Source organism: Dasypus novemcinctus, chromosome 5, assembly GCF_030445035.2.
Source record: "Dasypus novemcinctus isolate mDasNov1 chromosome 5, mDasNov1.1.hap2, whole genome shotgun sequence".
Lineage (NCBI taxonomy): Eukaryota > Metazoa > Chordata > Mammalia > Cingulata > Dasypodidae > Dasypus > Dasypus novemcinctus.
Window position 1 is genome coordinate 18,098,022 of NC_080677.1, and position 27,665 is coordinate 18,125,686.

General features: G+C 38.3%; 1 protein-coding gene across 7 annotated transcripts in view; it reads right to left on the minus strand.

The window, feature by feature from the left end:
• The window catches only part of SUGCT (succinyl-CoA:glutarate-CoA transferase), an 808,774-nt gene that overhangs the window by 553,446 nt on the left and 227,663 nt on the right, over positions 1-27,665 (minus strand). For 5 of the 7 annotated variants that reach the window (XM_058296755.2, XM_004462561.4, XM_058296754.2 and 2 more), the window contains exon 9: positions 2,466-2,561. The exons of the other annotated variants lie outside the window; for them this stretch is intronic. In XM_058296755.2, coding sequence (XP_058152738.1) covers positions 2,466-2,561 — 96 coding nt within the window. The remainder of the gene's footprint in view (positions 1-2,465; positions 2,562-27,665) is intronic. 7 annotated transcript variants of the gene reach the window in all.

Here is a 27,665-nt window from a genome sequence, read left to right on the forward strand (position 1 = left end):
AACAGACTACGTTCTATAAGCATATCTAGGACCCATCTTGGTATGCAAGTTTCATTCAAGCTAAATTTGCATTTATTCCTTAATAACAGTGCTGAACCAGTTCTCTACTGAAAGGAAACAAATTCTGGGCTCCTAAGGAAAGACCCCAACAGATCCTGTCTCATTTGGTACAGATAATAAACCTACAATCAACTAAGATTAAATAAACACAGAATCCATTTTATGTGACTGGGATAATTCAACCAGGAAAAGCTGATTTTTGTTTTTGAAGAATAGAAACGCACACACACACAAAGTCTTCTGTGCCTTTTACCTTCCAAAATAAAAGTCAAAGATTTTGAATTTCTTTCACAGTGAAATAATTGAGAGCATACACAGGATACCGGGGTTCCAGGTGCAAACAGGTAATGCCCATACTCAGGATGGATAAAACTGAGGTCCACACAAAGCTTTTTAAAAAGACATTATACTTAAAAAAGCAAAACTTATTGTTGAATATATGCAGTAACCTATGTGATGAGATTTGGAATTACACTTTAAGCCCACTTACTGAGATAGGCTTTCCCTATACCCATCAAAAAATGAAGACTGAACTTCCATTATTTCAGTTAAATTCCCGTGTTTTCCAACATTGTCATTTGTTAAAGTACCATTAAGAGGGGATTCCATGATGAGATCCCTTAGCTGGGAGCAAGATTGATGGAAAGGATATAGATGTGAAGTAGAAGGGAAATGAAACTTAACATCACAGGCCTGTCCTGTCAAAGGCAGCAGAACAGTGTATCTGAAAGAACATTCTGCAAGAAGGTAAGAGATCAGAGTTGGAATCCATATGCCTGATCTAGGCATCAAATTTCTCAACTAAAATATAAGAAGACTGAAGTGGGTGATCTCTACCAGTTCACTTTTTGTGAAGTGAGATACATCTGGCTATAAGTCCAGATTTAACCATGAAGAACTAAGCAGTGAGGAAGCAAAATGTCACCAATGATGGTCTCATAAAACCACTAGTGGAAAAAAGAACAGAGCCACCAAAGAAAATGGCTCCTCAATTATAATTCCACCAAACAATTAAGTACACGTGCTAAAAGAAATTCTCTAGTTAAATCCTAGTATCACCTTAGGCTTAATGGGACCATAAGTTGAAACAAGAGGAGTATCCTGATCTTCATCAAATCACTGCTTTCCTCAAATTTTTGAATTAACAAAAAAGGAAAAATAAACAAGTTTCCTTAAGGAAATACTGCTCTTGAAACTAAAATATGATTAACGGTATTGATGGATTTCATGGCAAATGCAAAATGCTGACTTTATTTTTTCTCAAGAACACTAGCATTGAAATGACTGCATTAAAATCTGCTCTTCCATTCAATGTATATATATTTTTTAAAGATTTATTTATTTATTTATCATACCACCACACCATCCCCCTTTGTTGTCTGCTCTCTGTGTCCTTTTGCTGTGCATTCTTCTGTTTCTGTTTGTCTTCTTTTTAGGTGGCACTGGGAACTCATCCTGGGACCTTCTGGAGCAGGAGAGAGGTGATCGGTATCTTGCACCACCTCAGCTCCCTGGTCTGCTGCATCTCTCTGTCTCTTTCTGTTGCATCATCTTTCTGTACCAGCATTCCACTTGGGCCAGCTTGCCACACAGGCCAGCTTGCCTTTACCAGAAGGCCCTGGGAATTGAACCATGGACTTCCCATGTGGTAGATGGGAGCCCAGTTACTTGAACCACATCCCTCAATGCATATTTATATCGTGCCTAGTAAGTCCTTCTATTGGATGATGGAAAGAACACAATGGTAAAAGAGACACCTCTACTCTTAATCTTACAAGAGAACACAGTAGAGATGACCAATATATTGATAACTACAATGTGATAAGATGCAACTGACCTAGGTAAAAAGTTAAGAATTTGGAAGAAGAGTTAATGTTTTTGTTTTTGAAACATTTAGACTAGCCAAAGTCAAGAATTGCTAAGGACAAGTTTAGACACTTAATAAAGAACAGCAGCTCCCAAACCATCTGCTTTGCTCCAAAATGACGATCCATCACATGCAAATTTCCTTTTACTCCAACCCTGTGAAAAGATTATTGTCAGCTGGGGTAGGTAACATTTGGTTTATAACTGGCATTGTGAACAAATCATGCTTTATAAAATGGCTACAGTCAGTGTCTCTTTGGGGAGAAAAGAAAATCATAACCATCATATGAACCCAAAGTCATTCACTTTCAGCAAGTCCTTTTGATCCATTTTAGTGTCCTGTTACTAATCTTTTTCTGATGAAGAAGTATGCAGAACACAGAATTTAAAGGGAACAACAGAACTTTGTTATAGCCAGACAAAGATACATTACAGAATACCCTGAAGGTTTTCTTAAAACAGAGGAAATCATTAACCAAACTCATATCGCACAAAACCACAGATTATTATAGCCCATCCCAGGATTGCTATTATCTTACCTGGTAAGGAACAATACTGCCATGAGCTGTGCCCCAACGTTCTGCTTCCTTTTGGCCAATAAGGTAATTAGCAGCTACATGAGTCAAACATGCCACCTACCGGAAGCAAAAAACGCCAATTTATCTGATTTAATAAACAGAATGTAGAAAGTTCTCATTTCATGTCCTTGTGAGGGGAAAAAACAGTCCAAACAGATTAGAAAATATACAAGCATTCATACTATCAACATACAAATAAAGGAAGAGCAGTATTACATTACTTTATGAGGTGAAGTAATGGACAACCAAGGAATATAAATACATAAACATTCCTTTTCTGGAAAGATCGTCTGAAGGCAGAGGCTGACCCTGCAGAAGGAATCTTTGTCCAGCTGTAAGCATCAAAGTCATGACAAAAATATATCTACAACTAGTACCCTCTTTCCCTTTCACCTGTATCTGTTGACTTTCCATCCAGATGGCACAAAAAGGAGCTCATTTCGCTGATGGCATCATTGAGCAGGTTAGCCAAAGCCAGAAGCCACATTCTTCTAAACTGCTTGTTACTTGGAAAAAATAAATCTCTATTTTGTTTAGGTCAATTTAGTCAGGTTTTCTGTTACTTGCTATCCAGAGCCTTCTAGCTAACATAAAGGATCAGGATTATTAGCACTTTTCAAAAATATATTAGTGAATCATCCTCAATTAAACAAAATTTACTGTACCTCCCCTACCTTGATCCTAGCTCCACAACCATCATTATTTCATCGTCATTCTCATTTCTGTTTTCATGAGACATAGATCTAAAAAGGGTCATCCAAAACCTTAGGGTCAACTTCTAAGTCTTGCAGTGTGTTTCATGGACAGATTTGAAAACCTCCAAAAACTCAACTCCACATAAAGATAAAAGTAATGACTCCTAGTGATCTGCCTCAATGCCCAAAATTTACCCTAGATCTATTTTTCTTTTTAAAGATTTAACCAAATTTTCAAATACATCAGTGTTATTTTACTTCTGCCTTTTACAAAATGTGTTCCTGGGAACAGCATCCCCACTGGATATGCTTGGGACAAAAAGATTCTAAGGTCAAAAAGTTCAAAATACTGCAATCTGTCTCTTGGCAAACACAATACACATTTAACATTTTTAAAGGGTCTGAGACATGTAAACATACTGAAATGAACTTCTATATGCTTGACTCCAATATCTTGCCAATTAATTCTATTCTCAGATGACCCCTATTTCCATGTCCCATGGAACTAGCTTTCTGAGGTACACACTTGAAAAAAGCTTGTTTGCATAAACTAATGTTATTATTTTTTTAAAATTCCAATTTCCACAAAATCTACATCAAAGTATAGGGATGATGGACTAGTTAGACTCAAGAAACAACTACTCTGTGTATCTTGCATTAAGCACTGGGGATATAAAGATGAATGAAACCCAATCCATTCCCCTAAGGAGCTTAAGTTGTCATAAAAATCTATGCCTCTAGGGCCCCAGACTGAGGCAGTTGAAACAAAGGTAATGAAACTACTACTCTCAGTTGTTTCTGGGTGGGGCAGAGGGGGGGAACTCTCTGACCTCATGATATAATCATATAGCATGGTATAATCATGATATACCATGGGCTTGTTCTTCCCATTCTAGATCATCAGATGTGATTTGGAAGCTATCTATTAGACCGGCAATTCAAACATGTCCCAAACTGAGATTGGCTCCTCAAATGACTAAAGGGTTAATTTTTCAAGACTTGGTGCTGTACCCTATTTTGGCTTCTACCTGGCAGAGCAGCTATACTTCCTATAAGGTATATCAATAGGGCCCCACCTGGATGAACCTCCTTGTAGCAGTAGCAATCCTCCCTTACTTTGTTCTTGGAATTTCTACTGACTTTTATGTTCATTTACTGCTCTGTCGAAATTGGAACTGCCTTGTGGCAGCTGGTTTGGCTGTACTGCCCAGGTGGCAAAACTAATAAACTTTGAGTCATCCACTTCTGGACCTCCATCTGGTCTTGGGCATTTGAACCACGGAGCATTCCAGGCTGCCTGGGGCTGCCTAATGCTAATCACCATTTCACAGAGCATTTCTGTGTAGTTCAAAATGGAAAATCAAATCAACATTTTGTAGTAAAAAGGCCCTGGATGAGAAGTCCAGATTCACGGTTTCTAATTTCTGTCAACCTCAATGTAGTTGTAGGACTATTGTTATCTAATTAACTTCTTTTTCCTTCAGATATAGGCACTATAAAATCTTCTAAACCAATAGTTTTCAAACATTTTTTTTTAAAAAAAGCAGAACTCTTTAATCAAACCAAATAATACATGAAATGCTAACATGAAAGCAGATAATATCCCAAGTGCTCTAGTTGAAACAGAGGCAAGACTGCAACCTTGCCCCAAGCAGCAACCCCATTCTGCAGAATGCAATTTGCAAGCTACTGAAGGGTCATAAGTTCCCTTCCAAGGTCTACACTTCTGAGTCTATTATTCTAAAGGTCTGCCAGGTCAAAAGACACAAAGGGACGCAATACAAGTTATTTTCCCATGAAGCCTTTCCCTGAAATTGAGGAAATTTTCTCCAGTCTGAAGGCCATTTCTATAAGAGAGGTGCTTCTTTGACCTAGCTATGTTGTGGTTGTTGTTTGTTTGTTTTTTTCTCTCCAGCAAATCCTGGTGAAATGCACTCCCTAAAGATTCTTGGTGCTACTGGAAGCCAAGAATGCAAATTTAAAAAGGTAATTCTTGGCAAGCAATTAAGTATAAGGGGCTTGATATTTCCACTTCTCTAATTTCAAAGTGAATTGATAGTCAGTAAACCAACATCTACAAAAAGGCATGAGGTAGAGGACTGCCTGAATGATTAGAAACTAACTTGTAAAACCTAGATTGATCTGGAGAGACTGCCAGTGATAGGCAAAGGCTGGATTCCAGGATGGAGATGAGCATGGCTGCCTCATTTCTTGCCCACTACCACATTTCTTCTTCTCAATTTTTGACTTCTGTGTTTCTGACCCTGTCTTGATAAGATGGGTCAACAATTTAATAAAAGCAGCACCATTTAGAGTGTGTTTGAATGAGGGGTCATATTTCATCTTTTAGGCTGTTTCTAAATAGAATATCATTACTACTGTTTCCTCCAGTTATAACTCATAAAAACAAAAAACATTTTAGAACTACCAGGCTCCCACTGGGAAGTAGGATTAAATAAGATTTTAAGTTAGTTGCTGTCCAAAAACAAATTCTGATTTGTCAGATTTTCTCAGAGGCAAAGTTGGGGAAAAAAAGAATTCTATTACAAAAAAAAAAAAAAGAGAGCAACAGGGCTAAACTTAGCAACTCAGTGCTTAAAGGGGGCATTAAAAATCTGAAAGTAATCTACTATTTACAAGGATGTATTTTAAGGCAAGAGAATGGGAAGAAAGTCAACAGCTATGACGTGATTATGTATGAAAAATCAGAGGTTTTCCTGGCAATTAATGACAAATTTTGCACAAATTAAAAGAATGCAGGATGTGACTTTTGGGTTAATAACTACATACTGTATATTCATTCTAAATATTGCATTAGATCATTATTTTCATCCCCTAAACTCAGGCTCATTATTTCATCAAGTGGACGCTATATAATTTACTCAGAATGTTGCTTTTACATGGTTTCCTCTAAACAAAAAAGCCAACTTTGGTTTAATAATAATCATTCTGACAGCAAAACTATTATGTTAGATATCATAGTGGGTCCTGATATTCTCTGTGCATAACCAGAAAACCAATGGGGTAGCCAAAGTGGATTTCAAAGGGCACAGTCCCAAAAGGTTGAGAAAGAATATACCTAATTATTTCCCCGAAGAAGTCCTATGGTGGTCTGCTACCATATGTTCCACTTCCACTAAGTGAGGCTCAAGTTCCAACTGTAGAATCTTTCATCTCCAAAAGAACAACAAAGTATGACAGGTAAAATAGAGAAAATAAGGCTAGAACTATGGTCCATTGCATCAAAACAGGAGATTATTTTTTTTCCTGCTCCTTTGCATATATTCTCACCTTCTACTAATTTAGGCTAACCTTCATTCATGCCTCATTTCTGCACCTATTCTCTCCATCCTTTCTTCAAAGTCCATTACAACATCACTATTTCCATGAAGTACTCCTCCTCATCACCCAAGCAAGAAAATATTTTCCCTGACTCTGAACAAATACGCCACCTTAATTTTCCTGATTCCTGACGCACTTTCACCATCTGCCTTGTATTACAATTAGAATTATTGGATATCAAACCAAGAAGAACCTAGAGCAGTAGTTCCTAACACTGGCAGTTCATGGGAATGCCTGAACCCCACTCCAGACCTACTGATTCAAACTCTCTAGGGATAGAGACAAGGAAACAATGATTTAACCACTGTACTGTTAATTGCATACCATGCTTGAGAATCAAAGCCTTAGGAAAGTCTAGTAAAACCCCTTACTTTTACAGATGGGTAAATAAAGAAACAGAGAAGAAGAAATAACTTATATGAAGACAGAACTTTGTTCACCTCAATCTACAGAATCTCCCTTCATGCTTCAATATTATTCATATCTTATCCTAACCTTCCTTTTAAATTGGGAACCATTTCAGAGCAAGAACTATATCTTATAAAATATTTGGATGTTCTCATAGTACTTAACTTGGAGCCTGCACACTACTTTCTAAAGAATGAATAAAAATAGTAATTGCTATTTATTTATTCAACAAATACTGAGTGCTGCTATACTAACCACTGGTATACATAAGTAAATGAAAAAGATATAAACCTTCCCTCTTTGGACTAAAAAATAATGTAGAAAATAACTAAGCAACAATTATAGGAACCTGTCATGATGAGAGGAGATGGAGGGGAAGTGACTAGCAGGTGTGAAAACCCTAAGACAGGAAAAAGCTTGATGTATAAGGAAAAAAACTAAAGGAAGACCAGTGTAACTGAAGCATGGTAAGAAAGAGACAAGAAATGAAACTGGAGAGGCTAACAGAGGCCAGATCATGTCTGGCCTTGCAGGTCATGGTAAGAAGTCACCCTTTGCACATCTTTCAGAAGGATCATTTTAAAATCACAAATCAAGAAAAGACAAAAAAAGAAATCATGAAGCTTATCATGTCATCCATTTACTCAGAACTATATTTGGAGTTAAATACCAAAAGGGAACCAAACAACAGCAAGAGAGAAAGGAGACCAGTTACGGCTACTGCAAAAGTTCAGGCATATGATGATGACAGCTCAGACTAGTTTGGTTGGTGGCAGTGAAAATGGAGAAAGTAGTGGATTTCAGAAATATTTTAGGGACGGAACAGACAGAACATGGGAAAGACTACATGAAAGAGGAGTAAGAGACAGAATGCTGAGGGAGAGAAAGGGACCAACCATGATTTCCAGATTTTCCACTGAACATCATGGTCAAGTATGGAGGTATTTACAGAAATAAGGAAGTCTGAGAGAGAAAGAAGCTGAAGAGGGGAGGGGAGAAATAAGAGTTCAGCTTTGAATATGATGAATTTAAGATACCTGTAAGACAACCAATTAGACTGGAGTCATCAGCAACTAGAACGTATTTAAAATCATCACCCAAGGGGAAATATAGAAAAGATAGAATAAGAGATCAGAAATAATATAAAACAAAAGAAGATACATTCATGTGTTAAAAACAGCCCTTCCTGTAATCAAAGGTATAATCAAAGATATAAGTACAAACTACTAGAGTCAATTTAAATGCACAACAATAGGCTGTAGGTTAAATAAGCTATGATATCCACATATAGTGCAAGTAGGCACTTAAAATTATGTAACAGAATATATCATCATGTGGAAAAATATTCACAACTTTTGAAAATAAACTTTTATTTTAGAAGTCTTAGATTTACAGAAAAATGATGAAGATAGTACAAAGGGCCCCCATATACCACACATCCAGTTTCCCTATATTAACATCTTACATTAGTATAGGTGGCCTGTTACAATTAATGAGCCAATACATTATTATTAACTAAAGTCCATACTTTATTCAGCTTTCCTTAGATTTTACTTAATGTCCCTTTTCTGTTCCAGAATCGCACCCAAGACACCACACTTCATTTAGTCAGTATGTCTCCTTATGCTCTTCTTGGCTGTGACAATTTCTCAGACCTTCCATGTTTTGATGACCTTGACTTTTTAAGGAGTACTCCTCTGGTACTTTGTAGAATGTCTCTCAACTGGGATCTGTCTGATCATATTTAAATAATTAGATTGGGTTTATGGGTTTGGGAACTACAGAGGTAAAGTGACATTTACAAAACATCATATGAATGGTATATACTAGCAACATAACTATTGATGTTGACCTTGATTACCTGGTGTTTGTCAGTTTTTTCCAAAAAAAGTAACTTTTTTATCCCTCCTTCCATGCTGTACCCTTGGAAAGGAAGTCACTACGCCTAACCCACAGTTTTAAAGTGGGGAGTTATGCTCTACCTCTTTGAGGGTGAAGTATCTTATGTATGTATCTTTAATTAATAATATAAATAATTACTTGGAATTCTTTAGAACAAGATATTAATCTCTTCACCCCAATTTATTTATTTACTCAGTCATTTAATTTATAGCAGTATTGACCCTTCAGTATTTATTTTATACTTTGGGTTGTTTTCCAATACCACTTAATTGGTTTTGTTGTTCAAATTTTTCCAGCTTTAGCATTAGGAGCTCTTTCTTTGACTTCTGTGTCCCATGAACACACCCCCATTAATGTGTTGTTGTTTTTTTAACATATCCTGACTTTCGGGGACTACAAGATGCTCCAGGTTCAGCTTTCTATTTCCTGCACAAGTCCTAGAATCAGCCATTTCATCTAGGATCCCTGGTTCCTTTGGCTGGAGAATGGTATTGGAAACCAAGATCTGGACACTAGACATGATCATTGTTACTGGACTGTTATTCACGACATTTTGTAAGGGGAAAAAAGATGTCAAAGTAGCATTAAAATCCCATTATTGTAGCAAAAAATTATTAATTTATGCCTTTAAAAAAGACTAAAGAAATAGAATAAAAAATCTAACAAGATATGATAGATGATGGCAATAAGAGTATGATTTATGTGTACATTATGAATTTTCTAAAATGAAAATTTGTTCTTCATATGAGAAAACATAAATAGTTTTCTTTATAATTAACACTTCTTAATAGCAATCATACTTAACACTTACTCCAAATGTTAAATTTAAGCCCTGGTTTGAAGCTTAGAAAAAGAGTAATATTTAATTACTTCCACTATATTTGTCTGTGAGCCACATTCATACACATTATATCTTTATAAAGGGCACATATTTTGCCTAAATCACTCTAAATTAGAAAAGGGCAATTTTATATTTTATTATTACTATCTTTATAAGAACACGAAATACACTCCTGCCAAAAAAGACCCTATAACCTTTCCCTACCTACTATACTATTAACAACCCTAAACACATATAGAGAAGACTTCCTAAGAAAAGCTATTATGAACAGCCTACTTAGCTCTCCATTCCCTAATACCTCCTTCAATTAATAATTGCACTGGAAGGCTCAGCCCCACTTCATTTTCAGGAACCAATCCTGCCTTTGCACAAGTTGATTTCCTCCTTGGAATAACCTAAAATTCCTGCTCTTACTTTGGGCCATGGTTCCAGTTTAAAAGTTTCTTCCTTATTCCTTTAAAGATGATCTCTTTTATACTACCCTCCCAGTTACTGAGTCCTTGTTATTTTTCCCTGAGCCTATGTACCGAATGTCTTTCAAGCTTGAGATTTCTCATTCTTGCAGCTTCTGAGGAACTATATTAAGGGTTTTAACCTAGAAGAGTGGGCTACAGGCTTTAGGAGATCCCTTGAATATGTATACAAAATATTACAAAATGTGTGGATATGCATCTTTTTTTTCTGGGGAATGTTTCCATAACTTCATCATACTCTAAAAGAGATTCAAGATCCATAGAAGTCAAAACCATTGGCTGAACACTAAATGCCAACCCAGGATCTAAAGCCTAAAATCTGCTGAGAAACTTCCCTGAAGGCAAGTATATGCTGGTTTTTAAAGAGAAGGACTCTGATCAATCTTCAAAAAATTTAAAAGATATTATACCCCATTGCTTCAGATCATAGTTATATATGAATAAAATGTGCCCTGGGTTATGAGCTGTTGGTCTCTTTGACCTGGACCCCCACACCGGCTCTCATTCTCTGAATATCGGTTGTCCAGAAAAAAATGGTCACTTAAAATTACCACTTAGAGTAGTTAGAATCTTTTGTGGGCCTCAGAAAATTATATTCTTTTTTTTTTTTTTAAAGATTTATTTATTTATTTAATTTCCCCCCCTCCCCTGGCTGTCTGTTCTCTGTGTCTATTTGCTGCGTCTTGTTTCTTTGTCCGCTTCTGTTGTCGTCAGCCGCATGGGAAGTGTGGGCGGTGCCATTCCTGGGCAGGCTGCTCTTTCTTTTCACGCTGGGTGGCTTTCTTCACGGGCGCACTCCTTGCGCGTGGGGCTCTCACGCGGGGGACACCCTTGCATGGCACGGCACTCCTTGCGCGCATCAGCGCTGCGCATGGCCAGCTCCACACGGGTCAAGGAGGCCGGGGGTTTGAACCGCGGACCTCCCATATGGTAGATGGACGCCCTAACCACTGGGCCAAAGTCCGTTTCCCAGAAAATTATATTCTTAAATTGGTCCATTCCTGTGGGTGTGAACGTATTGTGAACCTTTGATTAGATTAGATTCAGTTAAGAGCCATTTCATTAGTTTACTCCAGGAAGGCATAGCCCAGGGTGAGTTCTCAATCATCTTACCAGAATAAGGTCACAGACACATAGAAAAACTCTCAGAAGCTGAAAGAGGAAGCCCTGGAAGCCAGAAGCTGAAATCAGTGGAACCCAGGAGAGAGAAAGCCTTAGAATCAGAGAGAAAGCCAGAAGCCACCAGAAGCTGAAAGGAACAGAGCCTGAAGAAAAGGCAGAGGCTGTCAGATGCTGCCATTGTGCCCTGCCATGTGGCTGATCACCGACAGGTGTAGCTTCGGGAGAAAACATCTCCTGATGAAGTTTTGATTTGTACATTTTTCTCAGCCTCTAATTATAAGCTTTTAAACTAATAAGCCAGCCCATTTCTGGTATATTCCCTTGACAGCCTTTAGCAAACTAAAATAACAGTCAATATTAACTACATATGCTCCAGGATATTGGAACTAAATATTTTTAAATTATAACCAGACTAGATTAAGACATTAGGACATAGATAGTTGGGAGTCCAACAGCAGGGATGATAAAACTAGAAATGCTGTTATCTGAAATTAGCCTAACTCTCACTTTCTCCCTCTCCTGTTTATTCCCCTGCATCCCATCTTCTTCCTTAGAAATTTCATATACTACAATTCAAGTTAACCCCAACCTCCAAATGCTCACAGGAGAGCACAGAAAGGAGTCACAGCATCAAGAAAAGGATCTAACATTTACTTATGTATCAACCAGCACCTCATTTATTCATTCATTTATTCAAAAATATTAATTGTGTCAGAAACTGTTCTAGGAGTGGTCAAGACATACACAGTCATGCTTTCATGAAGATTACATTCTATAGAAAGCAACATTCAGACAAAACTAATAACATGAAAATATAAGGAAATGATAAATATTCTAAAGAAGGAAATAGAACCACAGAAGGGGATCCTCTAGATTGACTGGTTAATAAAAGCTTTTTAGAAGACATTCCATTCCATTTGGGACCTAGAGAAGGCAGGTGAAGATCTAGGGGAATTATTTCTCAACAAAGAGATCAACCAGTTAAAAGACTTAAATGTAGTTGCTTTAGTTTCCTTGACTGCTCAAAGCAAATACCATGAAATGGGTTGGCTTAAACAATAGGAACTTATTAGCTTACAGTTTTTGAGGCTAAGAAAATATTCAAATGAAGCCATCATCCAGGCAATGCTTTCTTCCTGAAACACAGCTGCTGGCAATACTTGGCTTCCTTGCCACATGGCAAGGAACATGGCAGTGTCTGCTAGTCTCTCATTTCCCTTCCAGGTTTTGTTGCATTTAGCTTCTTGCTTCTGTGGCTTCTCCATTTGTATTCATTCCATTTATAAGGGACTCCAATAAGAGGATTAATTCCCACCCTGACTGATGAGAGCCACACCTTAACTGAAGTAGCTCTTCATAAGGTACTACTCCTAATGGGTTCAGACCCACAGTAATGAATTAGATTTAATAACATGTTTTTCTGGGGTCCATTCAGCTTCAAACCACCACAGTGGTAAAAGACTTACCATACTTAAGGAACAGAAAGAAAGCCAGTGTTGCTGGAATGGAATAAGTGAAAAGAGGCAATACTACAAGATGAGGTCAGGGAGGTAGGCAAGGGCCAGATCATATAGATCCTTGTAGATTTAGGTAAGGATCTGGGATATAATTGTAAGTGTCATGAGAAGTAAATGATTAGGTCACCTGGCTGTTATATGGAGTATAAAGGGGGCAATGAATGAAGTAAAATTATCTCACACGAGAAAAGTATTACAAACTTCATTTCACCAATGAGAAAACTGAAGCCATAGGAGATTAAGTATCTCATCTAGATCAGAGAGTTGGTAAATGACAAAACCATGCCTCATACTCAGGTCACTCTACTCTCCAAGCCATCCCCACACAATGACCTCCTCTCTGTTCAACCTCTTTGCTCCCAGCCACTCTCATCCTCGTATACTGCTTGGCTTCAAGTTGACATCCTTGGTTATACCCTTGGCTTCAAGTTCTATATTCCCCCAAGTCACTGAAGTGAACTAGAATCCCTCTAGAATAACCAGCTGTCCTCTGTACTTGCTTAGAAAGCATATCATAAACTGAATCAACAAATTCTCCCCACATTCTTCTCTTCAATCTCATTCATTCACTATCTATGAAATATTGGGTGGGGGGGAGAATCTGTTAAGAGAGAAATGAGAGACTACCATTAAGAGAGAATATACCATTCAAGAAGGGAAATTTGATCTCACATCAGAAACAGCTTCTGAGATCCTGGCATCTTTTTTTTTTTTTTTTCATCTCATTACCATTACTTTGCATGTCAAACTCCCTGGGCATTTTATCTGCTTCAGTTTGTCCCTCACACCATCAGGTAAACAGATTCCTTCGAACCCTTAGGGTCTAGAAGGAAAAACATTCAGGAGTAGAGAAGGTATTTTGGCATCCTATGTTGAAAGGAGAATAAGAGTTCTCTCTATCAATACATGTTTGCCATTTTGAGATTCAAGTATTTATTAATACTAATGTTAAAATAAACAATAATTAGGTACTTATTGTGCACTGTTCTAAGCATTTTACATTGATTACCACATTTAACCCTCATGACAACTCTGAGATAGGTAATCATGATCTCATTTTACAGATGAGAAAACAGAGGTACAGAGCAGTTTAGTCGTCGGCCCAAGTTTGTATACCAAGTAAGTAGAAGGGAAGGAAGGGCCACAGGATCTGACCTCAGCTAGTCTAGATTCTGACATTCTATACTAAACTACATATAGCATCAGACTCCAGAAAATTTCTGAGTGGCCCTGGTCCAGGAAAAATTTAGTTGGACCACACTCCATACTCCTTGGTAAAGAAAAATAGCGATTGAGCATCCTTTCCAATTAGGTGACCCTCTACAGATAAGTTTGACCTTAATCATTACATAACATTTAGTGTAGCAATTGTTCAGAGTTTTCAGCTTTGCTGCAGATGTGCCTTGGCCTCTGTTCCAATGTAATCAGGAATAATCTCCAACCCATAAACATTTTATCTATAACCACTGAAAAACCGATCGAGTTTAAACTCTTTCAAAGTTTAAATTTTGCATGCTGCAGTAAATATTTTGTTCTCCACGGATCTTCATTTACTATATTTGAGCTTAATTGTTATATGGTAATAGAGCCTACATTCAAAAGACATGTGGATTTGCATTTATTATGAAGAAAATCTGCTTTTGTGCACAACAAAACTTAATTTGTATTAAGATATTGAAAACTGGACAACTCAGGATCTAAACCATATATTCATTTATGAAAGTCACAGAAAATTATTATATTAATTTTCCCCATATTATCACCTGTGAGTAAAGATTATTTTTAGAAATCTAGCCAAGAAATACCATATTATCAAATTCTTCTCTTCATAACAATTTTTAACTTAATGATGAGAACACATACATTTCAGATTCCTCTAAATTATCACTAACGATGGTCATATCATATTGATGTTTATCTTACATACTAAACTCAAAAGAAAAACAGATTTACATTATTCTCAGAATAATTTGTCCAATCCTTTTGAATCAAAATCAGACATATGAGGAAACTGGATACCAAATGCCAGAAGGTAAGACCAGACAGCAAAGAGAGACAGAATTTCAAAATCCTGTTTAGGGTAATACATCAAACATATTTCTTGCTATGAACCACTGACCCAGTCAATCACTTGGCTTAAAAACTGGTCATGAATAACTAAAAAAAAAATGTGATTAATAAGTAGAAATGTGGAAAAGCAACATTTAATGACATGATTTACTTATTTATTCCTGTGATGGTGTGTCTTTCCATTTCACACATCTTCTTCAAAGATGATTTCCCATTTTAGATAACTTAATTCTTCAAAAATATTTGTTTGTGGAATAAAATAATATATTGTTCTGAAATATTAGTTTTAGAAAGGAGTTCTAAGAATGAAGTGTAAGTTACTTGCGTTTATTGCTCCTTCATGCACTTAGCAGATATTTAATATGCACTTACTGTTTGCAAGGCATTCTGTCAAGTGTGGTGGGAGATCCCAAACTAATAAAACAGAATTTCAACCTCTCAAGAAAGTTAAAATCTATAATTCAAAATAAAAATTATCAGTGCCACAAGAGAATTTAAAAAAAAATCAGTGGAAATAAAAAGTGGCTTTTGAACTGAGTTTAAAAAAGGGATTTTAGTCAAACAAAAACAAAGAAGGGGGTCTTCCATGTAAAAGAACTCTATGGGTAAAGTCACAGGGATGGAAAAGCCTAAATGAATGAATGAGAATAAAAACTGAGACAAGATATTAGATTTGATGACCAGGAGATCATGGATGATCATTACAATGCAGTATCAATAAAGCAGTATGGGTAAAAACCAGATTAAAGATGGCTATGAATTAATGAAGAGAACGTGGAAGCTGCAAGAAGACAGTAAAGCAAGAAGAACAAAGGTTTTGGGGAGCAGATATAGCTCAAGGGGTTGAGCACCTGCTTCCCATGTATAAGGTTCTGGGTTTAATCTCCAGTACCTCCTTAAAAAAAAAAGAAGAAAAGTTTTATTTTTTAAGACAAAAACATACACACACACACACACACAACAAACTGAAGCTCATTTAAATATACAAGAAAAGAGACTAAGTGAAGGTGTGGAGTCCTAAGCAAGTGAAGGGGTTAAGCTTTAAAATGTCATCTCTCTGTGAAGTTTTCCCTAACTCCCCCAGAAGAGTCATTTCCTCTTCTCTATCTCCGACCATTAGAACGTAAGGTTCAGGGAAGTGGACTTGGCCCAGTGGATAGGGCATCTGTCTACCACATGGGAGGTCCAAGGTTCAAACCCCAGGCCTCCTTGACCCTTGTGGAGCTGGCCCACGTGCAGTGTTGATGTGCGCAAGGAGTGCCCTGCCATGTACGGATGTCCCCCGCATTGGGATGCCCCCCAGGCAAGGAGTGCACCCCGTAAGGAGAGCCGCTCAGCACGAAAGAAAGTGCAGCCTGCCAAGGAATGGCGCCGCACACAGAGAGCTGACACAACAAGATGACGCAATGAAAAGAAATACAGATTCCCATGCTACTGACAACAACAGAAGCGAACAAAAACTAGAACATGCAGCAAATGGACACAGAGAACAGACAACTGGGGGGGAAGGGGAGAGAAATAAATAAAATAACTCTTTACTGTTGGCACACAATAATTATTAGTTAAATGAATGAATAGTACAGTTTTCCTCTAATTTGGGAGGAAAGTCTCAATGAACAGGAGAAAACATTTCAAGTGAAAAGGGGGAAAGTTGGGTGCAATCCCCACAGATGGCTCTCTCAGAAAATATAGAATAGCAGAAGACAACTTCATAGAAGGAGAGGAACATATTAAAAATTGTCTCTCTTCCTCTTAAACCCTGGCTGTGCCCACTGATGTCACAAAGAACAGCTCTAATCCTTCTTTTACCATATAGCAGCTGGCTAAACGTAGAGGCTGAGTAAGAGAGCAAGGTCACGAGCTGAAGTCCTATATCCAGTGTGAGAAAAGCAGCAGAGGTGACTCAGAGAATCACAAGGGAATCTGCAGGGGTCAACTACTCATTCGGCTAAAAATGAATAGATGATGATGCTAAAAATTCATGGAAAGATAGAGGGAGGAAGTAACTTCCCACTTCCCTTAAGTCAAAACTCAACTAGGAATGCAGATGAGCTGAGTTCTGCAACTGGGGCAACCAATGGGCTCTCTGAAGAATAACTAGGCAGTTCAGAGACTAAGAAGTTGGAAAAGACTGACCTCATTGAGCCCCATAGATCTCCTTCATGATTTCATGAGGCCCAAGATGTTGTTTTTTCTAAAGAAAGTTCATATTCATGGTGGGAAGAGCTTCCTATACTTTGTTTAGTAATATTAGTTCAGGGTATTGTCTCAAATGCTCTTTTGTCCTGGTGACTTTTTGTTACTATTTCTTCAACATATTCAATAATATGTGATCTACTGCAAAAGGTGGGGGTCGTGGGGCAACAATACTATGCAGTTATAGAATGTAGAGCCCAGGACGAATTCCTCAGACTCTTCAGATTCCTTTCTCCTTGCATAGGTCCTTCTAAGATGTGGAAAGTATGAAAAGAGAGAAGAAATTGTAAAATTGAGAAGCATTTGAAGGAAGGGATCACAAGACCCAAGAACAGAGCGTAGGGAAGAGAAAAGAAGTAAGGTACAAAGAGGTTCCCATGTGTTTTAGCTTGTTAAAAGCTACTGGGAGCAATATACCAGACATGGGTTGACTTTTATAAAGGGAATTTAATAGGTTAAAAGTTTGTGATTCTGAGGCTGTGAAAATGTCCAAATCAAGACATCATCAGAGATGCTGTCTTACCGAAGGTCAGCTGTCTTACCGAAGGTCAGCGCTAGATCCTGGACTCCTGCCACATGGCAAGACACAATGGTGGCATCTGATGCTTTTATGGGTCACATTGCCTCAGCTTCTGTCTCTCGGTCTGTGTCTTCTTCTCTCCCAGGTTCCTCTCTGAGCTCCTGGGTTCCTTCTCTCTATATCTGAGGTTTTTCCTCTGTGACTCTGCTTTCAGTCCTCTCTTTATAAAGGGTTCCAGCAAGAGGACCAACACTCACTCTGGGTCATATGCCACTGGAGTAACCCAATCAAATTTCCCCAACTGAGTTCAATCCAATCAAAGGGTGCCACACCCACAGAAATGGATTAGCTCCAACAACATGATCTTTTCTGGGATCCACAATCTTCAAACTGTCACAATAGGTTTTTAGGCTGAACCTGTTAATTCACTTTAAAAAATTACTTTCTTGGTGAAGAAGTATGTTAAGTTCACTCTTTAGATATGTTGATTTAAAAGTACCGTTGGGATATCCAAATGGAAATACCCATGGGTGGCTGCAAATATGGCCTGTGGAGTCCTGGACAATGTTAAAATACATCCTTGGAGATTTGGTGACCACAAAGAGGTTTGTGTTGGGCAGGACTCAAAAATGGTTACAAGAGTCCTTCCCTGGAGTATACACTGTACGTAATCCCTTCCCTTTTAATCAGTTAACTACAAGTTAATGAAAAGGGAGATTATCCTGAATAGGCCTTATCTAATCAGAGGAGCCTTAAAAGAAAGGAAACATCCGAGATACATGGCCTGTTGGCCTTGAAGACACAGCCTGCATGAGTTCTGCAGACACAAGGAACTGAACTCTACCAACAACCTGAATGAGCTTGGAAGAGGACTCCAAGCCCCTGAAGATAACTGAAGTCCAGCAGACACTTTCACTGCAACTCTCTAAGATCTGACACCTAAGCCATTCCTGGACTCCTGGTCCATGGATATTATGAGATAATAAATTTATGCTGTCTTAAGCTGCTACATTTGTGGGAGTTTTGTTATGTAGCAATATAAAACAATACAAGGCTGAAGCTACTGAAGTAGATGACTTGGCCAGGTAATTTAGAAGGAAAGCAGAGGGCAAGAGCAGGACATTGGCATCAACTAAACAGGAGGCAAAAAAGAATAGGTTGTCAGACTTATTATTATTCTAGCAATGGAAGAACTCTTATCATTGATATAAAGGCAGTGACCACCAGAGGTTCTGAGGGAGAGGGAGAGGGAAGAATAGGTGTAATATGGGGGCATTTTCAGGACATTGGAGTTGTTCTGCATGACACTGCAGTGATGGATACAGGCCATTGTATTTTGTCATAATCTACAAAATTGTGCAGGACAGAGTATAAAGCATAATGTAAATTTTAATCCACGGTTAATAGCAATGCTTCAATATGTGTGCATCATTGAAACAAATGCACCACACTAATGAGGTATGTTGTTGATGTGGGAAAGTGTGGGAGTGGGAGGAAGTGGGGCAAATGGGAAGCCCTTATATTTTTTATGAAACATTTATGTAATCTAAAGCTTCTTTTAAAATAAAATAATAATAATAAATAGTGTGTAAAGTAGGAAAATAACAGAAATATGGGGTGTTTGGAGACCAAAGAAGAGTGTTAGAAGAAATCGGTGTTGAATCTGTGTTAAATGGCCAAGTGAGATAAAAGAGAATGAGAATAAGAATCCTGTATTTAACAAAAGGAAATTAGCTTTTAAAGGCATTATCAGTAGCAGTATTTGAGAGGGCATCATAATGAAAGGGGTTAAGAAAGTAATTGGTAGAAAGGAAGTAGAAACCTCAAATACAAATAATATATTAAGTTTGGCAAAAAAGAAATATAATAACAGGACTCAAAGCTAACCACCAAAAAAAAAAAGTGAAAATTGTACATGATGTTACCCTTTCCAGGGTACATACTTTAACAGAAAATTAACTAAGACTCAAAGCCTTACAGCTAAAGGAACAAATATCTCTTAGTGGAATTTCAGGCATTTTCACAAATTAATGGGAGAAAGATTTTGTAATGGAGACATTTTCCTAGAACTTTTAAGTCATAGAACTATATAAAACAAGATGCTTATAACAAGGGCTTATAAAGCAAGCCCTGGCAGTAGTGTAAAATCAATTAAGTTACACACTCTGCCAACATCTGATCATTTTGATTAACTGAATCTAAGAATTCAAAAGGGAAAAGGATGCTGGTTTTCATAATCCATCTCACAGTTGGTACAGCCCTTGTCAGGCCACAGCACATTGCGCTGCTCTCCTGAGTGTCTAAGGAAAAGTTCCCAGATTATCAGAGAAGACTCTTATTAGAATACAATGCCTTATTAAATTCTTTAGTGATGACTCGTATAAAAGTGACCTCGGGCGACTTCAGAGAAAAGGTGCAAAGCCAGGTGTGGATTAGGACAAGAAATCACCATGTCAGTGAGCACGTGATTCAGCAGGTAAAATATGTGTTATGTCATTACATTTCAAGCAAAAATTCATGTAATGAAGACACGTACCTAATGCCAAGGATTGCCATCTTAATTTGTAAAAGCCAGTTCAGACAGTGATGAAAAAACTAAGAATAGCATGAAAGAGAAAAGATGTTCTACAGTCCTAGATACTAACTCTGTTTCACTGAAAGTTTAGAAAATCTTGTTTTTACCCTTTGTTTTTTCATTCAGCAAGCATTTATTGAGTGACTACTTTGTTCAGGCACTGTGGTAGGTGCTGGAAAGATAAGTGTTAAAAAGAGATGGATTCTCTGCCTTCGTGGGCTGAAGAGTCTAGGAAGGAAGACACTCATTAAATACTCCAAAGCTCATGAGAAGAGGGGTTTAGAGGCAGCAATCTGAGTGTAAGCAGACCTAGAGGACTTATCTCAAAGTTGAATGTACATGGCAGCACATTCTTTCACACACACACACAACCACACACACAAGTGCTTTTGGCAAGTATAACTGCCATTTTCTGATCATCTTCACTAATTTAGGAATCACTTCACAAGAACAGAAACAATGAGAATATTCCACTACATATGCAAACATCTGGCTAATCTCTTTTGTTCTTACTAATACATCTCACCAGAGAATAAAATCAAAAAGACTGATTCAGAAACTCACTACTTTACTTCACCATCAACTCAGAAACAAAAGGCCCCATGGCAAAGGCTGAATGGCTTAAAGATCTAAGCTGCAAACTGTAGACATGTTTGGGCTTTTCGGCCTCTTCTCCAAAAGACCTCAAGGGTGCAGCAATATAATCAGCCTTTGATGATTTACTATATCATATGTCTGTATTCTATGTCCCTAATTGAGCACATTTGCATATGATCTGCATTCTGACATACCTGCAGATATGTCAGATGCTAGAAGCCTGTAATATGATAGAACCCCTAAGGAGCTACTCTGCTTTGTTGTGTCAATTCTCATACTCGTCAGACAAAGATCATTCTTTTAGCCATATCCTCCACCTACTCCCTAACCACAATTGGAGGGCTAGACAGTTCTAAAGAGGGCACAGTCTTTGAATCTTTTGACATCCTCAGCAGTTCAGTGGAAAGAAATCTGGACTCTGAGTCAACAGGGCTGGATTCCAGGCTTAGGATACAAATCCCTGTATCCTGTATCAAGACTGCAAAATAGCACTAACCCCTTCTCTTTTAGAATAACTTGTAAAAAAAAAAAAAAGTGCTTTGAAAATACTCAAAAGAAAGAATAATGAAAAATTATCTTAAAAGAAAACAAATATTATCCAAACTAATATAGACCAAATAGCTAGCTCAGATTTGCAATATCTAACAATATTTTCTATCTTTCCCTGGTACAAACAATCCATCTAGGAAAACGGCTCTGACAGATGGCTAACAGGTTAGTTGGTCAACTTTAGATATTCCAAAAATATTGATTATTTTGATTAATCAAAGAATTTCTGAACTGCTATTTTTTTTTTTGCCTTTTACAAACATACTTTTAAACATACTTTAAAACACTGTTGATTTCTAAAAATACTGTTTGTTAAACACCTGCAGTTTGACTATAAAGTAACAATATTAATTTCTAATAAGATTTCCATGGCAAATATTATTAGTTTACCCCCAGAGGTTATACGTTGGCACCTCTTGAGCATATCTGCTTTGCTTAGTCAACACAGTGTTTCAAAAGTGTTCAAAGATTTCATGTAAAATATCAGATTTCTTGCCTCAAAAATAGCAAATCTGGCTACTCTTAATCTCAGAGTGATGTGCTGGAGTTAACTTGTACTGGCTCAAAAGAGCCAATTATTAATATCTCTTCCAAACATGCTCAGTGACAATGACACTAGAGGCTTGAAATTAGTCATAAGGGAATATTTATACCAAGAGAATAAGCAACCACTACAAATTAGAAGTTTTTCTTAAAGAAAGCCAGTTGTTAAGCATTCACCAGCTCACCACTGCACAGGTCCAACAATCTCCTGTAGCAGCATTGGCTGGAACGAGTAGGGACCACCTCCTCAGACACGAAGTGGACTCTGTAACCCACAATCTCTCACTTTTCCCATTGTTTCTCATCCGGCTTAGTTCCTTTATTTTAATTCCCTTCCTGGAATATTGATTTTGCAACCCTTGCTTCATTGTCACACTCCATTCAAAATAAACTGAGATGATGTTTAACGTAGGGAAAAAAAATTAAGCCACTGTGCTTACTTGAAAATTTAAAACAAACAAATAAAGGCCAGAGTTAAATTCAACACTGCTGGACAAACTTAAAAAACATCTTTTGATTTCCTTTTCGCCCTTTTCTAGCCATTGTGTTGTTATTTAAGCTCAGCAGAACACTGTAATTTCAAGCCATGAAGTAAGTAGTTAACAAAAATGGCTATTTTTTAAGGATAAGAAAATTATTTAGTTACATACTCTTAAGTAACAAAAAAATATGAAAAACTGGAAATTTTTATTTCTCATGAAAAAAATCATCATTCCCAAAACTATGAAGGAGTTTTGGTTTGTCTGTAAACCTTATATGGATATTTGATGGAAACCTTGAAAACCTGAGCTGAAAAATTCCTACACAAGACAAACCTCTGATTAAATGACTCCATCAATAAGAATGTCTGAACATGTAACCAGATATGATAGTGGTCAGGAAAATTTCCTTTCATGTCACATTAAGTGGGTTCACATACAGATGACTGTTGCTTAGCCTGCCCTAACACATAGGTCTGTGCTTCCAAAGACAATAATGCTTTCATTTATCACTCCCTGACCTTGGGGCATGAGTATTACAGCCCTACGCACTTAAAGAGCAGCATTTTCCAGAAACCACTTCCAAGGTCCCAAGAACAAAGACAGAGGACAAAATCTGGGAAAGACACAGACCAATGCGAGTTCATAAAACAGCTCCCATCCACAGTTTCTGTATTTCTGGATGCTATGCTAGCAACAATCACCACCATCGAAACAAAAGGGAAAGACAAACATTTGTCAGAGGTCTTGACCCCAACGTACCACTTTTAAAACTCTTTCTCCGCTCCTTTACCTCCCACTACATTTGTTTTCAGTCTCAGGCTTACTTTAGCATGGTAACTGAACTTTTCTCTTTTCAAGATGCTCAACAATAACAAGTATTTGCAATTTTATCATAGCCCAAACAGTATAATAAGGTCAATTTTTTCAGAGCAAGGAAACAAAAAGATTAAAGAAACAAGAAGGAAGGAAATCAGGGAAGGATAGAGGGAGAGAGGGAAAAGAGGGAAGAACATAAAACATGTCTTAGGGTACATGAGAGAAAAGGGACGAAAGCAACTGTCATGTGTCCTTTTAGATTGCCCTCACTGTAAATTTTGGACAGAAGTAGAATGCAAATACTGTTATTACTGATCATCTGGAAAAAATTTTTACCTGTGTTTTGTTTGTTTAACATGCTCCCATGAGCATCTGTTGCTTGAGTATAAATGTGAAAGCTCAGGAAATGATCCAGCTAAAGCTAGTATCAAAAACAAACAAAAAACAGAGTTCTACCTATATTTAGTAATATGCACTAGCTGTAGCAATTTATGTCTGGCTTTGTTTCAGTGTATTGATTTCCACAGAAATAGTGCTAAAAGCTGGGCCTCCGTTACCCTTAAGATTTCTTTTAGTAAAAGAAGAGGCAGGCTGCTGAAATATTATTACTCAAAATTCTCAGATTCGTTCTGCAGCTGACTAGAGAAGACATCCTTTGTGGACTTAGAAGTTATGTCAGTTCTCTGCCTGGTCCCAGCAGCATCAAGAATCCATGAGTTTCACGTGGACATTTACAATAAGCATTAAGGCATCGGTATTTTCAATTTAATATTGTCCGAGGCATTCTAGTATACACATACCCTTGACTGAAAAAGAAAAAAAAAGAAGGTAGTAGGAAAGTAAGACTCATAGTTTAGGTTTATGTTCTAAATAATTGTAAGACTTTACCAAAATTGTAGGTTTGGGGTAAAAATTGGCCTCTGCTGTAGCCATTAGGCTCTTATGGCAGGAAATGCAGGGTTAAGAAGTGAAATAAGGTAAGAATGTGAGAGAGATGGGTGGAAGGAAAGGAAACAAAGGAAAAATCAAAAGTGGAGACAGTAGTAATAATAATATAATAATAAAAGCTAATACATATTTGGTGTTTACTAGGTACTGAGCACTGCCCTGATCACTCTACATATATTAGCTCATTTTGGTTCGCATAGCAATCCTAGGAGACACATGCTATTGTTATTCCCATTTAATGACTGAGGAAACTAAGATCTAAAGCTGTTTCATGACCTGCACAAGTGGCATGGCTCCTTGGTGGCATAGTGAGGATTTACACCCAGAGAGCCTGGTTGGAATGCCAATGCTCCTAAATGCTTGCCTGGACTGCCTCAACAGGTAGGTTACCAAATGCAAAAGTTAATTCACTGGTGAGCTGAAATTAACTTCAGAAAAACAAAACACCTATGTTTTATCTTATAAGGGAAGAAACAATTCTGCATTCAGATTAATAGGCTCTCCTACCTAATAATTAAATACGTACTTGGCAGCAGGTAACAAGTATAATTACAGACACTAGAAATGAACAAAAAAGCCTCCTTCAGAAACATAGCAGCACAGTATTTTAACCACCAAAGAAATTCTATTTCCAGTGCAGCTCATGGGCCCGCAGTGCCACCCAGTGATAACTGAGGTGAATCACGTGTGCCTCCTCATCTATAAGAAAAGAGAATGTTATTCTTTACCTCTACTATAACCAATCCAGAACTTTCACATAAAAAATGGAAAACTGCATTAGTAATAACCTCTTCTTTATTTTACTGTACCTTTTTGCCAAATTACCCTTCCATGTAAATGTTTCCCTGCTATTTCTTAATTAAATATGTGATTTATGACCAGACTAAGGCAAACTATTGACTCGAGGGGTAAGAAGGGTTGATGATAATTTAGTCGAGGGCTTCATTTTCCTCAGGATGCCATTCAAGCAATTTACCAAGACCATCTCAGCCACCAAGGAGGGCATAAAGGTGCAATGGACACAACCAATCCAGTGTCCACATAGAAGAGGTGGCATTGGATTGGGAAAAGTGGACATAATGGACAAAGGGTATGGGGAAAGGCAGGAAGAGATGAGAGGTGGAGGCGTCTTCGGGACATGGAGCTGCCCTGGATGGTGCTTCAGAGGTAATCACCGGACATTGTAAATCCTCACAGGGCCTACATGATGGAATAGAGGAGAGTATGGGCCATGATGTGAACCAATGTATATGAGGTGCAGAGGTGCCCAAAGATGTACTTACCAAATCCAATGGATGTGTCATGATGATGGGAACGAGTGTTGTTGGGGGGGCGGAGAGGGGGGGTGGGGGGGTGGGGTTGAATGGGACCTCACATATATATTTTTAATGTAATATTATTACAAAGTCAATAAAAAATAAAAAAATTAAAAAAAAAAAAAAAAAAAGGAGGGCATATTGTCACCATACATGGTCCTTCAGAGGACGTCAGAGCATAAACTTTCACTTAGTGGATATGGAGGTTTGAAGTTGTATGTACCCCAGAAAAACATGTCCTTATATCTAATCCATTCCTGTGTGTGAACCCATTGTAAGTAGGACCTTTTGCTGAAGTCATTTCAGTTAAGGTGCGGCCCATCTCCGTCGGGATATATCCTATTACTGGAGAATAAAATTCAGAAAGAGTACGGGACAGGAAGCAAGAAGCTGAAACGAAACCCAGAGGAGAAGGAAGAGCTCAAGATTCGTGACCGTGTGCCTTTGCACGTGATGGAGGCACCAAGGAGCTCCGGCAGCCGGCCCGAGAACTCCACAGCCCTCAAGGAGAAAGCATCGTCTTGATGATGCCTTGATTTGGACATTTTCCACACTCAAAACCGTGAGTGAATGAATTGCCATTGTTTTACCTGCCCCAATTCATGGTTGTTAGCTTGAGCAGCTTCAGGAAACTAACACAGTGGATTATGGAGAGGTCAGAAGCAGAGAGTGATGAGAATTGAAAGCACCCGCTCCAAGCAGCAAAGTAAATGGCGGGCAGCTTCCACCACAGCAGTACCTGCACTATGGAACCCCCAAAGGCAAAGAGGTACAGCAATAAAGCACCTGTTAGGGGAGAGACATGAGGGAGTAGGGGGGCCAGCTGGCTGAGCAGCAAACAAGCAAAATCTAGCTACAGACCTAAATAAACAGTTAATTACTTTTTTAAAAATTCTCCAACAGGGAACTTTTACATTAGGACCTCATTGAATTCTCAAGTTATATGTCATCTAAAACCATAATAATATAGCTGATTCTGCCACTAAAAGAAAATATTTGGTGTGCCTAGAAGGAATTCTAGAAAGACTCAATAGTGTGTTCTTTTAATGAGAATTTTTTTCTAAGCTCTGCATCAAGCTTTTTTTTTTTTTAAAGATTTATTTTATTTCTTTCTTTCCCCTTCACACACACACACATACCGCATTGTCTGCTCTCTGTGTCCATTCACTGTGTGTTCTTCTGTGCCCGCTTGCATTCTTGTCATGTGGCACTGGGAAACTGTGTCGCTTTTTTGTTGCGTCATCTTGCTGCATCAGCTCTCCGTGTGTGCGGCGCCACTCCTGGGCAGGCTGCGCTTTTTTCACATGGGGCAGCTCTCCTTGCTGGGTGCACTCTTTGCACATGGGGCTCCCCTACGCAGGGGACACCCCTGCGTGGCATGGCACTCCTTGCGCGTGACAGCACTGCGTGTGGGCCAGCTCACCACACAGGCCAGGAGGCCCTAGGTTTGAATCCTGAACCTCCTATATGGTAGGTGGATGCTCTATCAGTTGAGCCACATCCACTTCCCTTCACCAAGCTTTTAATAGTACTTATCACTAAGGAATGGAATTTGAAAAACTTTTACTTTCCAAGCCACGCACTTGTATATTTTTGCCATTTTTTCCAAACACATATTTCTTTTGTTAATGGTAAGGAAAAGTACTGTACTCTACCCTAATACAGTCATTTGGAAGAAATACCAAAGGATGGGGCATTTAACTCTATTTTCTATACACTGCTAAATATTTCAATTGGTTTTGTGGTAGATATTTTCACGTGCAGTAATAAAACACAGCTTTTTATTTATTTTATTTTTTCAAAGATTTATTTATGTATTTCTCTCCCCTCCCCCCCCACCCCACCCCAGTTGTCTGTTCTCTGTGTCTACTTGCTGCGTGTTCTTCTTTGTCCGCTTCTGTTGTTGTCAGTGGCATGAGAATCTGTGTTTCTTTCTATTTTATCATCTTGTTGTGTCAGCTCTCCGTGTGTATGGTGCCATTCCTGGGCAGGCTGAACTTTCTTTCGCTCTGGGCGGCTCTCCTTACGGGCACACTCCTCGCGCGTAGGGCTCCCCTACGTGGGAGACACCCCTGCATGGCAGGGCACTCCTTGTGCGCATCAGCACTGCGCATGGGCCAGCTCCACACGGGTCAAGGAGGCCCGGGGTTTGAACCATGGACCTCCCATGTGATAGACACCCTAACCACTGGGCCAAGTCAGCTTCCCAAACACAGCTTTTTACACAAATTAACAAATGCATTTACCAT